Below are 13,893 nucleotides of genomic sequence, written 5' to 3'. Positions count from 1 at the left end.
TTTGGCTTTCAGTGCTTTGTTTTGGATAATTATAGCATCCCCGCAGAGTCTTCTGCCCCCAGTTATGAATGGCTTTACCTGGAAATACTTCAGAAATCCTGGTTTTCCTTGCATTAAGCTGTTTATATTAGCAGGATTTAAATTAAAAAGAACATCAGTATTTGCAGATCCTTGGTCAAGACTCTCCTGCTTGCTTGCCCCCCTTTCACCAAAGAGGCAACACAGTAAAAAAGGCATAAGTGTAAATGTATAGCCCCAGTTGTCCCAGCTTTCTCCCTGTTCTGGCGGTGCCATGCAGTGGTAAGGAGCTGGCTGTCCGGTCCTGCGGCTGCTCCTCGGAGGGGCTCGCTGCTGCCGGGTTGTGGCTTTCCTTGCCCCTCCTGCTCAGCACCCTCTGCCCCCACGTTCCCGGAGTTGTGTTTGGGTCAGATGCTCGCTTGCTCTCTGCCGTGATGTGTGTTAGGGAAAGAGGAAGGATTGCGTGCTTGTTATTTTCGTAGCAGATTTTCCTCAGCAGGATTGGTGGTGTGCAGGGTGAGACCCTCTGTGCTGGAGTGGGTGTGATAGAGGCTGCTTGAAATGATTTCCTTCTGCCTACAAACTCCATCTCTGTTTTGCAGCAGTAATAATTTATGTCAGCAAGCCCTTTCTCACCAGCCTGCTGATGCTGAGCAGACACTGACGTGACGGGGGGACGGCGATGTTGGTGTACGTGGAACAGCTCATCAGGGAAAAAAGTTTGTGAATAGTTTGTCAGAATAGAAATAGCTCGTTGGTCCTGTGCGTTTGGGCTGATGGGATTCTGGACATCAGCCTGAATGGTTGAGGAAAATTTTTCATGCCTGGCCTCTGAAATGAAAGTGAAATATTGAACTGAGTCTATTTTAGAGCTGTTGGTATTGGAATCATACCTTTATTGGTTCTTCTGGATTGGTAATAAAGCTGTAATTTATGTGACATTTTAAATTCTGCAGTTCAGTGTTTGGATGATAGAGACTTTTTTGTTTACTTTATCCACTCTCATGAAGGAAGACACTGCTGATACACCGGGTACATTCATGGGACCATCTCCTTCCTGCTAGTTTTTTGTGAAGCCTGTAATGGACCCGTCCGGGTGGTTGTATTGCCCCTTGCTGCAATACTATTACTTATAGATCTTATTAGATACTTATAGAAAGCACCTTTCCCACTTCATAATCCAAGTCAGTAAGACAGAGACCTCAAGGTGATCTGCATCACAAATAACCATCTGAGCTTGGATCGCAGGATGTTCGCATTGGTGCCGTCTTTTAGGTAGCAGACTGTGGAGGGGACGTAGGGTGTGTTAGCTGTAGTGTGTACTGCCCTGCCAGTAACCTGTGCAGCTGCTTGCCCTGACATTGTCCCTTAAATCTGTGATTAAAAAAAAAAAAAAATTCTGTATACTGTATTTCTGCTATAGGTACATTACGTTCTAGATCAAACATGATGATTTCTTTCTCCTTTCAGCTTTAGAGCTGTATATTGCTAATGCAAAAAGAATGAAATTCTATAGTAGCAATTAAATAAAGCACTTCTGTTAATGTTTTGCAAAGGCTGGTTTGCTGCTAGTTATGCTGCATGTTTTCTATTCTACAAAAAAGCAATACATAAATGAAGTGTTTGTTTCTTTTTAAGGGGCTTTTGACTAAATTCTTTAATTTCACTGGCTGTCAAGGTAGTGTTAAGTAAAATGGGTTTGAACTGCTGTAGTTTTTGTGTACTGGACTAGATGTCAGAAACCTTTGCCATCACTGGAAATTCTGTCACTCTGGATTTACTATCTGTTTCCCACAGCTGAATTCTTAAGCAGTGTGATTTAACACCTTGGCTCTCCATCAGCCGGTCCTGGCATTTATTTGAATGCATTACACCACTGGTTTCCATAAACTATTTTACAATTGTTTCATATAAATGACTGTTTATTTCTACAAAAACCATCTGTATTTCTGCGGAGAGCAGCAGATAACTGTATGTAAAATTCAGTAATGTCACAACAGTGCAAGTTAAGAAAAAACAGATTGGACTAAAAAAAAAGTCTCATGCTTGGGCGTAATGTTAAAAGTTTGTTTTCACTATTTAAATATCTTTATTTATTAAGCAGTATTTGCATTTGTAATGATAAAATCTTTATTCCACTTCAGAGGTGTTGAGGGGCTTTGGGGATTTTTAACGGATAAACAGATTTAAGATGTCCTCATAGTAGTAGGATTTGAGATGTAAACATTCTGGCTTTACAGCTATTTCCTCTCAAACTGTTTACATATTTTCTGTTGTTTTATTGTCATTGCCAAGCACACAATGGAATCCTTGCCCCTTCTGTCATGTTCTAAGAAAAATCCTACGGAAGGAGGCCTGAGACCTCTCTCTGTTCCCAGTTTCTGTGCTCTCCGCAGCGTATCGATCCCTCTCCCTCTTCAGTCCTCTTTTGTTTATAGTCCTTGCCCAGTATTCATCTTCTAGCCCAGGGTCAGTGTCCGGCATTGATGGGAAAGCTGGTCTTCATCTGTGCCTCTCCAGAGGCAGACTGCGCCCCAGGGAGGACCTCCCGGAGGACGCCGCGATGCCTCGGTTCGCGTACTCCCAGCCAGCACCCAAGGAGCATCCGCATGGAGCTATTTTAATTCTTCCATATGCTGCCCATGTGCTGGCAGAGGGAAAGCTGGAATCCAGTAGTCTTACACTTAGCGCGACTGATACTTTCTGACAGACTATTTGAAATGATAGAAATACATAAACCTCCTCTTTTTTATGACCTTGTAATAGCTGCAACATATTTCCAGCAAATATTTTCTATAGCAATAATAAAAAAGTGATAACAAAAAAATAAATATAAATATAGTTTAAACTCAAAAGAAATCACACTTTCAAAACCTAGGGTTGGAGCAGTGAAGCAATAAATCATGTATCCTCGTGAAAGGAGAAACCTGAAATAGGAAAGTACCCCAGACATCAACATTAAATGTTTATCAACTGTTTTCTTTTGACTACTTTCCTGTCTTAGTTCTGTACGTGGACAGAGCCTGAAACATAGCTCATGTTCACTTCTGCTTATTTACTGTCTTTCTGGCATCTACCGCCGTGGCTATTAGGCGATGACTGCCTAACTGCCTGTACATTTCTGATTTTTCATGTGTTATTTTGGAATTACAGCCGTATGCGCAGGAGCGCTCGTGCCGGCGGCGCTGCGGCGACGGCGTGCTCCCGCGCTTTCCTCCGGGTTAGCGCCAGTTGGTGTGAGGCGTCCTCGGCCGGCGCACCGCACCGTCCCCATGCAGCGATGCCGGCTCTTGTGCGAGCGCAGCCCAGGCCGTGTGGGAGAGGCGGGCGAGGGAGCGCCATGGGGCTGGCGATGGGGCTGGCCGTACAGAGACAGGGAAGTCCTCCTACAGCACCGTACAAACTTCGGCAATTGTTTTGGGTGACGGGCCAAAATAGGACATCCTTCACCACCATGGACATGCAGGCTGTCTCGTAGCTCTTGGCATAGCGTTTGCTGGCTCACTGGGGACAGGTCTTTGTCTGCTGCAAAACCAGACGAGTTTTACAGTTCTGCTGAAATACGGTGGGGTGCGTACCCCTTTCTGCTGCAGGCCTCAGCAGGTCTGGCGTTTGGAGGCTGACGATGTTCTTGTGCCAGAGCGTTTCTGTAGAGAGTTGTCAGAGGACCCGTGCTAGGAGAGTGAGCTTTAAAACTAATCTGCGAACAGTAACCAAGCACCACGAGCAGACCGTAGTCACCGAGACATTTGGTAGGGGTCAGATACGAAGATGCTGTACTGTTAAATATGATATATAATATGTTGCTCGTATCTGCTGCTCTCGCGGGTATGGATGGTGGCAAGTGTTTGTTGAAGGAGTTCAAGGAGAGACCAGTATACCTTGGCTTCCTTACCAGGCAAACTGCAAAATTGTAAAATGAAATTGTAGCAAAGAGCAGAATTAATAGATGACATGCGGACAAATGCAATATACTGAGGAGAAAAATCAGCATCGTTTTTTAGAGCAGGTTGTGCCTCAGAAACCGGTGAGCAGTCTTTGAGGAAGTCAGAGACCATCTGAATAAGGATGATGTGTTTTATATAGCATGCTTAGATTTCCAAAAAAGATTTGACAAAGGCTCATAGAGCAATTAAGCTGTCACAGGATGAGAAGGAGGATCCTCACATGGATTAATAATTGATTAAAAGACAGGAAACAAAGAATAGGAATAATGGCCCTCCATTATTAGTAACTAGGTTACTGGTGGAGTTCCACTGGAACTGGTAGAACCTGCATTGTTCTGTTAATGTGGGGCATGGAAAAGGATGTGAATGCTGATGTGACAAAATGTGCTGTTGATACAAAAGAAGTAAGAATAGTGCAAATAAAAGCTGTCTGTGAAGCACTGCAGAGGTATCTCACAATGCTGAGTGAGGGGACAATAAAATGAGAGAGGGAATTCAGTGTCAATGAGTGCAAAATAATATACATGGTGGAAAGCAGCCGTAACTATATGTATACAATGACGGGCTCTAATTACCTTCCATCAGTCAAGAAAAGTATCCTGGAGTCGTCATGGGTAGTTCTCTGAACACTTCAGCTCAGTGCTTAGGAGCAGTCAGAAAGACAAATTGAACATCAGAAATTGGGAAAGGAGTAGAGAACAAAACAGAAAGCTTTACTATGCCAGTTCATAAATCATTATGTGCCCTCATCTTAATTGTTATATTTTATCTCAAAAAGGGTAATATAGAAGTAAAAAGATACAGAAATGGATGAGTGCAAAAATGGATCAGACATGTGAAATGAGGAGTAGATGCTAAGGAGAGAAGATCTTTTCTAGTTTGGAAAAGACATGACTGGGTACAAGAGAAGTTTATGAAGTGCATGTGGTAGAGACGGTAAATTGGGAGGGTTTTATCACGGTTGTTCAGAAGACAAGAACTGCATGCCCCGAAAGCAGTGGCTTGGCAATGGCTTTTTGAAACAAAAGGGAATTCTTTTTCTCGTACAGTGCAATAAATTCTGGAGGTCAGTGTTATGGAAATCAGAAATTCAAAAGTGTTTTGAACAAATGCATGGACCATAAAGGGAGCAGAAACAGCTGACAGAGCACAGCTGGAACTGGGACTTTTGTGAGAATTATAGGAGCTCTTGAGAGGGAGGTAAAGATAAGGGATAAATAGGACGTAGCAATGTGTTTTGTTGCAGAGACTAACACTGTAAAATATAGGTTCAGTTTTAAACTATTTGGGGTTTCTTGTTTATATGAGTCTTTTTAGTTTAGGTTTGACAACTTCACAAACATTAAATACTGAGGTAAGTCTTTCTATAATCCTTATTTTACCCTATTAACTAGTTTGGAGATGGAGGTGGGTTTTGTTTGGGGTTTTGTTTAAAGCCTCATTGTCTTTTTAAGTGTTAGTGTTTGTTTATTGTGCAGATTCAACCCCTGACCGTGGTATTCTTCATTGCTATTGAAAGTTAATGGGGGAAAAATTGCATTCCAAACATTTGAACCTGTAGTAGCCATGGCTGAACTTAGTTGATCTCTGGTGATCGGTTCAATTTAGTTACGATTTTTAGCCATTAGGCTGGGGCTGAATGATGGTGATTTGGTTGAGGCCAAATGTCTGTAGAAAATTGGCTGTTTGATAAGAGCCCTGTTATCAGAGGGGGATACTTTCTCATTTACATTTAGATGAGTATTGATTATTTATTTACTCAGAGAAGTGAGATTCGTTCCCAATCTTATCTCTCTCGTCTCTGCTTGTCAGCAGAAAGAGAGATAGAGCTCCTGACATCAGCCCAAGATAACAGCACTTTGTAGTGAAGATAAAAGTTGGAATGGGCCTTTTTCTAGTCTTGACTGAAGGGCTAAGTTTTAAAAATTAGAACTGATGGGTCATGCTTTCAAAACCCCATTCTGAAGGCTTTGCAGCTTAAATGGCAACAGAATTGGTTTGTTGTTATGCGGATGGCCATTCGCCTTTTGTAAGAGAGCTGCTTAATTTGATTATTCGGTGGGATTCTTCCTGGGGCACCTTTGTATTGTGCCGTAGGAAAGCTGTGGATGTAGTACTGGGGGTTGTTTCCTTGTTCGTTTTTAATTCCTGATAAACCTTCCTCTGTTTAAAGGGGTATCTTGAAATAATGAAGTACAGTGGATATCTGTAGGCAGAAGCCACGGTGTGGACGGTTAAATGGGGATTTCAGCGGGAGGGAGGTGTGTTATGGAGGATCAGCTCCGCAGGCGAGGCGTGCGAGCGCCCGGCTCCAGGGATGGGGAGCGTGGCCCTGGGAGCGAGCAGCTCTGTCTGTCTGTCTGTCGAAGCCAGCCCTGTTCCTCCACGGCTGCTGGTCTGTCAGTACACCAGAACGAGTCTAGAAGAGAAAAACTGCTGTTGCTGGTCGTATTTGCAGTACGTGGCTTAGGCGCCCGCTCCTGCGTGCGGGACGCTTTACCAGTGGCGCGACCCAAGAACGGAGAAGACCTAATGCCTCAGGCCACCAGATGTGGTGGAGAAGGGGCCCAGAGAGAGCTCTCAGGCTCTCCTGGGGGGCCTCTGGGGCCCCAAACAAACCTCTGCTGGTTTTTGAACAAAAAGAGTTTGCTTGAAGGTATAGCCACTTCTCTGTCACCATTTTGTGGCTCGTTTCAGGCTGCTGCCTTGGTTCCCTCCTTCCTCTCCAGACACAAGAACACTTGTTTCTCCCCCCCTGCTTGCTTTAACCCAGCAACAGTTTCTCTCTCTCCAAGTATTTGTGACAAAATTCCAGAACTAGAAGAGGGGTTCACATTCATTAGCTTTGTCTTCTGGATATTTTGCCCTGGTAACTTGAATTTTAACGTACTCGCTCCCAGCTCGGTGGTGGAACATAATACACATGATTTACTCTCCCCCCTTGCTCCAGTGAGCAGCGTTGTGTGAGAGCCCGGGGCTGCAGCCCCAGCCCGATGCCGCTGGATGCAGGACGTGCTGGAGCAGCAGTCCCTGCCGTCAGCGGGAGAGCTCTGCTTGGGTCGCGGGCCAGGACTGTCCGTGCCAGGATTTTAAAGGTTTGTTTTACAACTGCGCGGAGCATTTGCATCAGATTACAGAAATCCATAAAATCCAGCTTCAGTATTACCACTTGAAATTTTGTTGAAATTCCCAGAGCAGTATTCTGTTCGGAGACCATTAAATTACCTAATATTTCTACTACAATGACATCATTTGAACTTGCAGGAGAAGTCTGGTAGTAAAACTCCTCCACAGAATCAGCCTAACTTTTTTCATCTGTTGTGAAGTAGAGGTCATGTAAATGTGTACAGATATTTAAAATACATTATTTAAGAGTACATACTCTGTAAAAATCCTTTTACACTTTTTTATTAATTTCTTAGTATTTTCATTTTAAAGGTGGCCTTGGTTTCTGATCTGTAGCTCTATCTCATTGCTTTATTAGCAGACAGTTAATACAGTCTTGACACAAACTGGATAAAACAATTTACCTGATCACAGAATTCTCAACTTGCTCCAGATAAAAATCATCCTTTGGCATTGGCACGGTGGTGTTGAGGGGTGTGATCATCGATAGCTCTCCGCAGGATGGTGGGAAGCTTGTTCAGCAGCATGAGGATTGTTTCTGAGGTGGGCGATGCTGTTCTTTTGAGTGGATCCAGCTGGTGGAACTGGATCCATGCAGAGGGATGGTAAACCGCTGCCAAGCTCCTGCTTTTAACCTTGTCCCCTTGTTGTCATGTGCATATGATTCTCTGATAAGTTTAAGGCTTTGGTAGTGTTGACATCTGTCCTTTTGCCCCATCCCACTGTCTCAGAAACCCAGCGGCGAGTCCACCTCTCTGTGCTGGAGAGCGCAGCGCGTGGTTCAGTGCCAGTCCCCTGCAGCAGCTCTCGCGCAGCACTGAGCGAATGAAAGAAAATTGTACTAATAGAAATGATTTGGTGGATAGGTGAAGGTATAATACTTAAAAGTGCGTTTTATGGAATGGATCAGCTTGGCTCATCACACACGTGTTCTGGGTGCATCCACCTGAGAGGGCACCTGCGGAGGTGCCAGGCAAGGCTGGGGCTGGGAGCGGAGCAGTGGCTCTTGCTGCGCCGTGCTCAGGGAGGCCTGCCCAACTGTTAATAGTTCCGAGAGAGGCTCATTTCGCTTCTTCCTTTGCTCTGATTTTACGTGGGTTTGGGTGGGGGTGAGAGAGGGGCTGTAATGAAGAACCAGGGAGCTGGGACGCAGCGATGGGCGCTGGCGTCAGCAGATCCCGGTCCTGGTGATCGTGGGCTGAGGCTCTGGTGGAGGCAAGAGACCCCGTCTGCGGTAGGAGCACTTGGAGTTAGGGATTTGGTACCAGGAACCGAGAACACGGACGTTCAGATGGGAACCAACAGTTCTGCTAGCTTTGTCGTTGCTGGGTAGTATTCAGCATTTGGATGTAGTTTGGGAACCTCTGGAAGGTACTTCTTCCCAACAGACAAAGCAAGCAGGTTTTGCTGTCGCTGATTCTGTTTTTAAACCTACACCAGTTTTTAAATACAAATTGATTTACCACTTTGATATTTGTTTCAATACAGTATATTTTGCTTGAGCCTAACAAGCCAGGCCTCTGTTTATTTAATTTATTTTAAATTTTTAATCACATTTCCAGTAGCTGGCAGAGGAGAAATGATGGTGCTGTATATATTTGCCTTTCTGTTGTTTCTGCTGGTATGAGACATCTCTGCTGTTTCTTGAGTGCGGTTTGTTCTGTAAATGCTTTGACCAGCTACATATGCAGTTGCTGATTGCACTGGGCAGGGAGGGAGCAGTTGTGCTTTCCTCCTGTGGCCTGCAAATAGCCTGGCTCTGTATCTGCTCTGAGAGTCACCGGGAATAAGGGGGCTCCATTTTACGGAGAAATAATGTTCCACTTCGGGAGCGGAACGCGCTTGGGCCATGCAGCGAGCGCTTCACATGGCTTCTGGGGAGACGAAATGAGAAGCTGTAATTGAAATTCTGGTGTAGTAAATTTAAAATTAATTGGCTAACAAATTCCATTTCTTAGGCATGCCATCTGAGGCTAAAATACTTAATTTTTTTATATGTTTTAAATATTTCATCATATACTATCATAATTCAAAGTCAGGAAACATTCAGAAATATTTTAAGTACTGATAAAGAGGGAATAGATTTCAGTTATTTCAGTTATTTCAGTTCTAGTTTTTTAGTTACATTAAGACCTGTTTAAAAGGTGCTTTGCATCACTTAAATTTTTTCAGGTATCTGTTTAGCATTATTTTACTGGATTATACAGAAATTACACAGCTGAGAACTTTGTGTGCACTTCAGCACACAGGTGTGAGCAGGAGTGGAGATCCACCCTGCGCTGCTTGGGGGTGCAGCGAGGACGGGAGCTCATCTGCCTCCTCCAGCTCCTGCCTTTGGAAGTGGCTTTTCTTCTGCCTGGGGTCCCACATGGAGTTTGGCTTACCCGAGTCACCCCTCTCAGCTGTTGGGTCCTCTCCTGCCTGCTGTTCAGACAGCAGGCCTGGACCTGACTTACAGGGGTTTCACCTGGAATTGTATTAGTGTGTTCTTTTTTTATTCCAGTTAAGGCATATAGTTTAAGGATCCATTAAACTGAAAGATATTTTTTTTTTTTAAAAGTGGCCTAATTTTTGTCAAAACAATCTTGTAATACGTTTTCTGTAGTTGGAAAACAGTTTTTTAAGTAGTATCATCTCTCCTTCAGTGATTTGGTTTGAGAAGAAGGAGGTTGGTACCTGAATCTTGAAGATCTACAATTAAATGTGATGTATATGAAAATAATTCATTTGAAGCAACAGCATCTGTACGTGCTTATGTTTGAATGCAGTTCAATGTTAACAGTGTACAGATCTCTGGAAAAAGACAAAGTCCATCTCTCTGACCCTTTCTGCTCCTTGCAGCCGTTGAGCTGCTGGGTGATGCCAAACTCCACCCGGCACGTTGTCCCAACTCAGCCTGGAAAGCAGTGCTGATCGCTGCTGATGGGTAAGGAGGTCCTTACCCTGCACTTCAGAAGTGCAGCCTTTTGAGAAATGCACCGTTGGCAGCAGTAGAAATAGCCAAATTGGGTGTCATGGAGCTGATTTTCATGACAAAACACAATTCATAAAAGAAGGGCTGCTTTCCTTCCCAGGTACTTCTCAGTGCTCTGTGCAGGTACCACTCGAGGCTGTGGCAGCCTTACCTGCGTGGCCGGGCTTTTCTCGGCTTTCCACGCCTGCGGAGGGTCTGAGTGTACGTTTGGTTGAGCGTGTGCTCAAGCAGCAGGCTTTAATCCCAACCTGGAAGAGTAATGCGCCCGGGTACGCAGGGTGGCTCCTGTCTGGGCCAGCATGGCTCGTGGGGCTGGGCTGCGGTGTGCCGCAGCCCCGGGCAGCGCGGGAAGGGGCTCCGTCCCCCGCAAACAGCAGCCGGGGTAACGTTCACAGCAGCCTGTCTTCAGTCTGTGAAGAGCCACAGACAGGGCAGAGCAAAGGGGAGCAAACACACTGTGCTTTTTCACATCAGGAAGGATGCCCAAATAATACAACATATATACATGCCAAGGTCTGAGTAGATATTTCTTACAACAGGCAATACGCCTGTCTTGTGGCATGGGCAGGGTATTTAATACAGGCTCATCTGGTGTAGGAATAATACAAGAAATGTCGGACAAGAGTTTGTCAGCTAGCGTTGTTAGACAGCTGAAGATAACTGGAACGTGTTGTTTCCTTCCACGCCATCCTCCACCTTTCTATGATAGGGCCCTTCCCTTTGGCAAAGAGCTTTGAAACATTAACATCTACCTGCCTTACTTCTAGGCTACAAGTAATCTCATGTTAGTTGAACGTGATAAGCCATCACTTTGTTAGAAAACAGATGATTTTACAAGTTACTTTATGTTTCAGGTCCTCAGTATCGGCTGGAGAAGCAGAGTGAACCTAATGTCCCAGTAGATTTAGACTGTACCTTGGAGAGCCAGAGCACTTTGGAATTCTGCCTTGTCCGGGAGAACAGTATGTTTCCCCTTTTCACTTTTGCTCTTGTAAATTGCTTAAACTCACATAAGTTATGTATTTTGGAATACAAGCTGTACTGTCTGGGCAAGTAAGTTTTGTCGAGACTCTCTTTCCCGAGGCACTTCTCAGTTGTGCCAAAACAATATTCCAGAGGGAAATGATGGATTTCATACCTTCTAGTAAATAGTCTGCATCCTGTTTATCACTTCATGATTAATCTTTTTCTGTTAAACTCTGCTCTGTAAAGTTATGACCAACCCTGAAAAACACTGGAAATATGAAACTTTTTCTGTTGCAGGCATTGCTTAGTGAATAAAGTGATTGATCTGCAGTATATTTTGCCATGTCAATAGAGCTGTTAGAGGCACTGATTTTTTTCTAATAGAATTTAAAGAAATTAACCATGCAGATATAACTAGAGCAGTTTGATGATTTTTTTAAAGTGCTAGACAGATAATCTTCTCTCCAGCTATGCTCAAATACTTTTATTCTGTTACTGTTTTAATGGTGCTAATATTATTTCCTGATTTATTTCTTTAGAATGAATTATATGAAACTTTAAAAAAAAAAATTTAACATTGATTTGTGTTTGTCCTCCATAGCATTTTGGTCCATCCTTCATCCTTTCCAACAGTCATGCTCTCAGTTTTGGGGTTTTTGTCATTCCATTTTAATTCAGCTGTAAAAATGTTGATGGTACTAATGAGGAACCCAGTAGCATTCATGCTCTCAGCCAAGACCATGCTCAGAGTGTTTGCTGCAAACAATCACAGTAAGAGCCTGTTTCAAGTAGTAGAAGAGTTTTTTCTTTCTTTACAAAGATTAGACCTTTCCATTTGTGCTTTTTGGCTATAGCATTTCATATTTTATCCTAGAATGACAGCAGAGCATCCCTGAAGTACCTCCTAATTCCAGTGGCAAGCAGTAGACATTTAAGGCATAGCAGAGGTGAGACGCAGCTGCCACGAGCTCTCTGGTGGTACATCAATGCTGGAGCTGAGATTAAGCACTTGCAGTTTTGGCTGCCGTTCTCCGTAGAGTGGGACTTGCTCCCAAAATATTCTTGATGCTCCTGGTTCATTTCTTCATTAAATGGTTCTAAGAAACTGTAGGAGAGAATGCACAGAAGGTAGCAGGGGTGCTGTGCATGAGGAAATGGAGCAATTTTAACCTCACTAATCAAGTTGCACTCTTCCACAAGCCAGAATTCCCTGACGCCTGCATCCCAGCTATTATTTTTGCATCAATTTTTAATCTATGAAAAGATACGTAATAGTCATACTTTCATAGGTTTTGCACATTTTGATTAAAAATAACAATTTTATCCAGGCTCTGTAAGTAAAAGTATATTGTATATACTGCATTTTTAACGTATTTTCATCATCTGTGGAGAAATCCATGCTGTTGCTTGTAGCTATATCTACTGATGCTCTTAGCTGTCGTGAGTGACGAGGTGCAGGTTGTGCCATTACTTTAATAGTAAATCTGTCCTAAGTTTGTAAGTGGTTTAGCAGGAGGCATTCGGTCTACTCCACACCAGTAAGTAGCAAATGCTCCAGGAGAGCCTCAGAGGCCTTGTCTCAAAATAAACATCAGTCGTAATGTTGAGGGAACACTTTTCCCTTTCCCTGAAGTCCTTGTGCAGTGACTGCTCCTCTTCCCTCCTCAGTGAAGGGACACAGAAGCAAGCTCCTCAGCAGAACAGAACGTGGGAAGGCGTAGGATAGATCCCTGAGGCTGTCATGTCAAAAGTACACTTAATTCGTGAGCTCTCCTGGCCCTCATTAAGCAAATCGAGGGTGCCCATCTGAGAGGGTGATCTGGAGCCCCCTGCTAGGATGGTTGATTTCCCTGTAATGGGAAACACCCTGGGCTGGACCCCAAGGGCTCCCCGTGCTCCTGGTGCTGCCGCAGCCGCCATCCTCCTCTGCTGCGGTGGCATCGTGTCGGTAGGTGGTGGCTTTTTGTCCCATTCGTGGGTCTCGTGTTTGTCAGCCAGCACCTGGAACATGGAGAAGCGAAGGCAAAACAGACACTTGGACTCTGTAGAGTTCAAGAGCAGGTCACTGTTTTAGTTTGTTCAAGGCTGACAGTAATCTAGGCAAAATAATAAATGCTTACATGAATTCTGTCTCTTTTCTGCTGTGCTATTACCGAATGTTTTCTGAATTGATACCAAACTCGAATAAGGAATGCAGGAGAAATCGTCTGCTTATAGTTTCTCCCCCAAAATGTGGGTGAATTTAAAGTGATCTTCCGTTGTCCCTGCTCGGGGATATATATGAAACACCCATGCAGTTAACTCTCTACACACATAGATGTTCAAGGACAATACAGTATATAAGATCAGTCATAATTCATGCATTGTACATAGCCTGGTTCCCCCAATACACAGTAAGAAATTGGATTTTGTAGTGCTTAAGGAGCTATCTTTTGGTGTAGCATTAAGATAGAAATATTGACAGTTTTGCACTATTAATAAAATAATAGCTTGAAAATCCTAACATCAAAATGAAATATTCATTTTGTGCATTTTGTTTTTATTTGAAATACTTCTAGCTTGGATATGCCAGTCAGGAAAAACTCTGTTATAACAGCTATTATTTGTAAATGTGCTCTTCATAGTCTCATATTCATTTATAAATATATATATATGTGTATGATGCCAAACATCTGCTAGTAAAATAGCTGCCAGTTTCCTTTGGGCAAATAGAAAGTTTATATTTCAGGGTATTAAATGAAACAGAAAACTATCCATTATTAAGAAATATGTATGGAGAAATCCCCTATCTATCCAACATTTACTAATAGCATTCAAACTAATAAACTGTTTCCAGTATGCAGAACTTTTTAACTCGCACGA

At 43.5% G+C, this 13,893-nt stretch overlaps 1 protein-coding gene across 5 annotated transcripts in view; it reads left to right on the top strand.

Moving 5' to 3' along the window:
• Positions 1-13,893, top strand: part of MAPKAP1 (MAPK associated protein 1) — a 108,843-nt gene that overhangs the window by 70,110 nt on the left and 24,840 nt on the right. For 4 of the 5 annotated variants that reach the window (XM_030000267.2, XM_030000265.2, XM_030000268.2 and 1 more), the window contains one exon: positions 10,920-11,027. The exons of the other annotated variant lie outside the window; for it this stretch is intronic. In XM_030000267.2, the coding sequence (XP_029856127.1) occupies positions 10,920-11,027 (108 nt within the window). The remainder of the gene's footprint in view (positions 1-10,919; positions 11,028-13,893) is intronic. 5 annotated transcript variants of the gene reach the window in all.

This window comes from Aquila chrysaetos, chromosome 24, assembly GCF_900496995.4.
Source record: "Aquila chrysaetos chrysaetos chromosome 24, bAquChr1.4, whole genome shotgun sequence".
NCBI lineage: Eukaryota > Metazoa > Chordata > Aves > Accipitriformes > Accipitridae > Aquila > Aquila chrysaetos.
This window is presented reverse-complemented; position numbering and strand designations above follow the sequence as displayed.